A 6,674-nucleotide genomic window follows, 5' to 3' on the forward strand; every position below is an offset into this window, starting at 1 on the left:
AAAATAAAAAAATAAAAATACCTCCAAGGCCATGAGCAATGTAGGGTTGTGACTTGCCCCCTGAAGGCCTCTGGGTCTGCAGAGTAATTAGTGAACATTGCCATCCCAGGCCAGGAATTTCAGAGAACTAGACACAATTTAGCTCTGTGTTCCTTCCATGTCCTCGGCCCCTCTCCCGAGTGACTCTGACTTTGCCAACTGTGCATACGATTGTATAACCCTCACAGAGGTCACCTGGAAGTCTCTACTATCAGATTATGGTTTTACGGAGAGAACTTTTGCCACACTGGCCAGTGCTTAGAGGGCAGGGGTTACCCATGACCTTCGTTTCTCCCCATCCAGAACCATCACACAAGCTGGGTAACTAAACACTGAATTTTGAATCTTTCTTTTTCAGACACAGCCTCCCAAGTTCTCAGGCTTACAGACTTGCGCCCCTTGAAATGCCCTTGAAATTTCCTTTCTACAAAGTCAGTCTTTCCAGCAGCCTGACTGACCTCTCAGCAAGCAATACAATATGAAAAATAATTCCATCTTAAATTGCTTTAAATGCAAACTAAATACAAAATCAGTTTGCAAATCTCTTTGGAGGTCTGTCTCCCATCACAAACCATGAAATATTGCTGATAATGATAATAGAGCCATGCATAAAATGGATGTTATATCTTAATGTAGGTTTCCAATGGAACGCTTGGATTCCAAACTAGCATCTGGTTCCAGCTGTAGCCAAAGTGAAGCCAAACTAGCTACCTACTCCCATACTTCTACATCTTTTCTGTCTGTGTAGCTGGGCCTTGCTGTTCATGTTTCCATCAGTTTCTAAAGCAAATTGTTCCCTGTCTTTAGCTCCTTTCCTGTGGGCTCCTGGACAAGCTGAAGTTCAGCGTGCTGGAATTGCAAGAATACCTGGACACATACAACAACAGGAAGGAGGCCACTCTCTCAGTAAGCCCGTGTTCCCACATGCGGCAGCTCAAGCTGAGCACAGCCAGCCGAGGATTGCAATTCCTATTTAATAGCTGGTACTTCAGCTGCAGCTGAGCGCAGCTAGCCGAGGCAGGTCCTGGGGGGGTGTCGTGAATAACCTGAACAGCATATAATACTGGTTGTAGGCAAATGCATTTGACCTTGGTCAAAGGCCCAGAAGTTCAAATAGAACCAACAAAAGAGTGGTGTTCAGCTTTCAGCTTAATCTCCTAGTGTCCCCACCAAGAAACCAGCGCACATCTTTTTATATGCTTGGCATGCTCCTTGATATGCTTGCGTTACAACAATTTTCTTTTATCCAAGATTTGAATTTATCTCCTGTCCTACTTCGGTTTCTAGCCTGTGATAAAGAAAAGACCGTGACCAAAAGTAACTTCGATTTGGAGATGTTAGAGGTTACTGTGTCCATCATGAGGGGAAGTCAGGGCGGGAACCTGGAAGCAAGATGAAGCAGAAGCCGCGGTGGAATGCTACTTATTGGCTTGCATTCTGTGGCTCACTTAGCCTGCATCCTGATAACACACAGGCCCTGCCCAGGGGCAAACACATATACACAGAAAATAAAAATAAGTAAATCTAAGAGAATTTTTAATTTAAAAAAAGAATTTTTCTGGTTTGTTTTTTTTTTGTATGTTTGTTTGTTTATTCTTTTTGTTGAGACAGGGTTTTTCTGTGAAATAGTCCTGGCTGTCCTGGAACTTACTCTATAGACCAGGCTGGCCTTGAACTCACAGAGATCCACCTGAGTCTGCCTCCCAAGTGCTGGGATTAAAGGTGTGCACCACCATCACCCAGCAGAAATTTTATTTTAGAATGGCCATTACTGAACCTATGCAGGTTTTAATTTCAGTACATCCTAAACCTTCCAGATGTGAGCCTTTCCTAAAAGTCATTCCAGCAGAATCGTATTTAGTCTTGTTAGATACATGATCAAGGTTTCCCAACAGACGTCATGATTTAAATGTTCTCAGGACATCTGTGGATCTACCCATGTCCCGTCTCTCTCTTTCTGACAACAGTGGCTTGCCAACTGTAAGGCAACGTTTGCAGGCGGATCGAGAGATGGTGTGATCACCTGCCAGCCCGGGGACTCAGAAGAAAAGGTAATGAACGTCTGTTAAGACTATGCCTCTCCTGTGGTCTGGCCCTGTATGGGGTTTGATCCTCACAAGCAGCATGGGACTTGAGAGAGGAAAAGGTGAAGGGTGCCCTCTCCCACGTTCACATGAACCCAGTAGAGGAAGGTGTGCATCCATCCCATGCATGGTCATGTGTTCCGGGCCTGGGGGACTTCTATTTTCTTCTTTCTGGAAAAATATAGGCATAAAATTAACCTTTTTGCCAGGTGCTGTTTAACCATGCTAATCACTTCCTAATAAGCCTGTTCTTCTTAATCCAGAATATAAAACCACATGTCATCATTCCTTGCTGGTTCTTCACTGAACCATCAAGTTCACTATGTAAAGGAAATTTGTCTGTTGTTTTGTTTTGTTTTTTTTTTAACCAAACACTGTAAAACGGATTTTCCGGGGGCTGGAGAGATGGCTCAGAGGTTAAGAGCACTGCCTGCTCTTCCAGAGGTCCTGAGTTCAATTCCCAGCGGCCACATGGTGGCTCACAGCCATCTGTGGTGCGGTCTGGTGCCCTCTTCTGGCCTTCAGGCACAACACAGAAAGAATATTGTATACATAATAAATAAATAAATAAATAAATAAATAAATAAATAAATATTTTTTAAAAAAACGGATTTTCCCACTTAGAATAGCCCAAGTGTGTACCATACGCCGGCGGCTGATTATATTATGAAGGAAATCAGGGAGAAGAGCGAGATAAGGCTATTCATTCTTGCAATTAGATGTGAAGGGCCTCCTCTTTGGTTCATAGGGTTACAACCAAGTCTCTGCCCCCTGCTGTTATTAGGGAGGTGGATATCAGTCATGGGGCATAGCCTGTGGTAAGTGGCTATAAGAACAGAAAAAAGTGGGCTGTGAGTACCTACAGCCAGTGGCTCTGGGAAGGCTTCCTGTTGGTGTGTGAGACAGAAAGAGATCTCAGGTATGAACTAGAGGTAACTGAGGAAGAGGGTAAGGGTGGAAGGAAGGCTGTGGAAAGGTCCCGAGGCAGAAGGGAGCATGGGATTCTAGGAACTGAAGAGAGGCTGTAGGACCAAGGCGCAGATATAAAAGCAAGCTTGAGAAGCGTCTGCAGATGTTGGCAGAAGTCTGGCTGTGAGAGCCTGGCCATCTCACAGCAATGGTAAACAACCAGCAAGTTAAACAGCAGGGATGTAAACAGACCAAGCATCGCCCCTTGTGCGAGGCACAAGGAACTAGGAGGCCACTACCCAGTCTGTGTGGAGGAAGTGTCACCCTGGTGTTACATCAGAGTAGGCATTTCCTGTCACACACACCCTCCTGTGTAAGAAAACAGGCTTTAGCCAAGCATAGTATCACATGACTTTAATCCCAGCAGAGGCAGGAGGATCTCTGTGGGTTCGAGGCCAACCTGGTCTACAAAGGGAGTTCCAGGACAACCAGGACTGTTACACAGAGAAACCCTGTGGGGGGGGGGGGCGCGGGGAGACATGCTTTATTAATGTATGAAGAGCCCAATAATGTTTGGTTGAAATTTTTCAACCGAACACCAGTAATTCAATACCAATTTGGTCATTGTCACCAAGCAAGTTTCGAGTGTTGAGAACTGCACTCACCACCACCCTGGTCCTCCATAAGCCCTGAGATAAGTGAATAAGGAAAAGAAAAATAGCAACCGTACAGCTGAGAAATCTCTAGATGGGGTGATCACAGGCAGTTTCTAGCTTCTACTCTTTCTGAAAACACGTTTGTATTTCATTCTGGAGTTTCCAGGCTTTTGTTTTTCAAATAGGCTTTCTCTGTGTAGCCCTGGCTGTCCTGGAACTAGCGCTGTAGACCAGGGCTGGCCTCGAACTCACAGAGATCCGCCTGCCTCTGCCTCCCGAGTGCTGGGATTAAAGGCGTGCCCCACCACCGCCCTGCTGTTTCTAAGAGACTTTTAACTTAGGTGATAATGGTGCTTCAAGGTAGCTTCTTCATAAGCAGTGCTTACTCAGATGTGAAGTTCAGAATGACAGAGTGCCCTAGCAGCATTCCATCAACGTGTGTGCACGCGTGTGTGTGTGTGTCCATGTGTGTGTGTGCCTGTGATGTCCTGCTCAGTTAATCAGAATGCCCTATGCTCTTAGCATGGACAGAAGCACATTTTTTTTCTTTTCTTCTTAAAATAGGATCTCCCTATGTAACCCTGAGTTTTGTAAAATTTCCTATGTTGACCAGTTGGCCTTAAACTAACAGAAATCTGCCTGCCTCTTGAGTGCTGGGATTAGAGGCATATGCCACTATACCCATCTTGGACTTTTGAAAAATTTATTACATGTGCTTTGGTGTTTTGCCTACATGTATATCTATGAAACTGGAGTTACAGACAGTTGTGAGCTGTTATGTGGGTGCTGGGAATTGAACCTGGGTCTTCTGCGAGAACAGCCAGTGTGCCTGACAGCTGTGTTATCTCTTCAGTCCCAACTTGGATATTTAAAAAAAAAAAAAATCAGCCGGGCGGTGGTGGCGCACGCCTTTAATCCCAGCACTCAGGAGAGAGGCAGAGGCAGGTAGATCTCTATGGGTTCAAGGCCAGTCTGGTCTACAAGAGCTAATTCCAGGACAGACTCCAAAGCTACAGAGAAACCCTGTCTCGAAAAACCAAAAAAAAAAAAAAAAATCTAAGTTTCACATTTTTATGACCACCTAAGAGGACCCACTCCTGATCCGGCTTAATTTTCCTGTTACTTCAGCCTGCTCGCCAAGGTCAGGCAAGAAAATAGCTAGAATTTAGGATTAGCACAGGCCTAGCCCAGTTTGTCCTGTAGCTTGTACACGGTGTATAACGATGCATTTACTCTCTGTTATCAAATCCTGTCCCAGCCTGTACTGAAGACTCAGTTTGGAAAATGCTTTCATGCAGAGTTCCCTGGCTAGGCCTACAGATAGCAGAGATTGTGGTTACCTCACCCTACTCTCTAAACATCCAAACTTCGTCACTTTGCTTCTCCTGCCTTCCCTAAGGCTTCGTTTTCAAACCTTTGGATCTTGATTTCCATGGATCTTTTGTACTCCTCCTCACCCATCACGTCTTGCTCTCTTCGCTTCCACGCTCACAGGCCACCCTGAGAATTCCTTGGTAGAAACATCATAGAGTTTACTCTCTCACACTAAGAAGGTTCTCGTGTGGCCTGTGATGTCAGGGACAGTCACCGTGTACATGACCTCCCTTAACTGCACTGGTTAAGTTGTGTGGTACATGGTCTCATCCTGTTGTGCTTGTTTCTCCTCGACCCTTTCCTTGTGTCTGTTGGACCCTAGAGTCCAATCACCGAGGAGGAGGAGTCACCCCAAGAGACCATCTCTCACGTCACAGCTGATGCAAAAGCATGAGGATTTTATTAATTCTGTCATGAGAGGGTCCTTCAGCATTCGGAAGGCTAAAAGACCCTGAATGTCTGGTACAGGCTATTTTTAAAGGGAAAAACCACAGAAGGAAGGTTTGTCTGGGGGGGGTTGTTCTTTAACTAGTATGATTGGCTTATTCAAAAGGGCTATTACCAATAATTGGCTGGAGAGTGGTTGCCAGATCAGATGAGGTAAGGGAGAACATCTGAGGGTCACTTTGCCACTTTCCCAGGGCCTGAGTCAGAACATCAGTCAGTGAGTCAACACCTAAGGGTTATCTTGCCCGTATTCAATAACTGAGTTCTATTTGGAGAACATTCACAAGGACTCAGGGAGATGATGGAAAGTTCCCAGGGGGGAAGCGGGGAGCATTACTGCTGAGACCGAGAGTTGTCAGAAATGGCTTCAGAATTGTCTTAAAGTTCTGCATGTCTTTCACTAAACAAAGATTAAAGGATGGAGTCCATCTTCAGTCACTCCGGTTCAGTATGGAAACTCTAGGCACACAGTAAAGGCTTGAGAATAAAAGGGGGCGGTAATGTTTTCAGATAGTGTGTGGATGTGACCTCATCTGACCCTTTACATCGCTCCTAATTTGCTTCTCTTGCTATAATGAACACCATGACTAAAAGCAACTTGGGGAAGAGGGTTTATTTCACCTTACATCTTGTAGTACATCACTGAGAAAAGCCAAAGCAGGAGCTGAAGGCAGGAACCTGGAGGAGGCAGGAACTGGAGGAGGCAGGAATTGGAGGCAGGAACTGGGGGCAGAAGCCTGGAAGCAGGAACTGAAGTCTGAGACATGGCGAAATGCTTCTTATTGGCTTGCTTCTCCTGCCTTCTTCTACAAGCCAGGATCAACCACGTGCCTATGGATGGCACCACTTACAGTTAGCTGGGCCCTCACACATCAATCAAGACGATACCCTACAGATGTGTCCACTGGAAAATCCGTTGTAGGCAATTCCTCAGTTGAAGGTTCCCCCTTCTCAGGTGACTCTGGTTTGTGCCAAGTTGAAAAATAAAACCCTGCCGGGCTGCTTTAATCCCAGCACTCGGGAGGCAGAGGCAGGTGGATCTCTGTGAGTTCGAGGCCAGCCTGGTCTAGAAAAGCTAGTTCCAGGACAGGAACCAAAAGCTACAGAGAAATCCTGTCTCGAAAATCTAAAAGAAGCCGGGCGGTGGTGGCGCACGCCTTTAATC

The 6,674-nt window shown here is 45.7% G+C and overlaps 1 protein-coding gene across 8 annotated transcripts in view; it reads left to right on the forward strand.

Moving 5' to 3' along the window:
* Positions 1-6,674, forward strand: part of Fry (FRY microtubule binding protein) — a 382,290-nt gene that overhangs the window by 364,645 nt on the left and 10,971 nt on the right. For all 8 annotated transcript variants that reach the window (XM_026785214.1, XM_026785202.1, XM_026785180.1 and 5 more), the window contains 2 exons: positions 847-945; positions 2,007-2,090. In XM_026785214.1, the coding sequence (XP_026641015.1) occupies positions 847-945; positions 2,007-2,090 (183 nt within the window). The remainder of the gene's footprint in view (positions 1-846; positions 946-2,006; positions 2,091-6,674) is intronic.

Source organism: Microtus ochrogaster, chromosome 2, assembly GCF_000317375.1.
Source record: "Microtus ochrogaster isolate Prairie Vole_2 chromosome 2, MicOch1.0, whole genome shotgun sequence".
NCBI lineage: Eukaryota > Metazoa > Chordata > Mammalia > Rodentia > Cricetidae > Microtus > Microtus ochrogaster.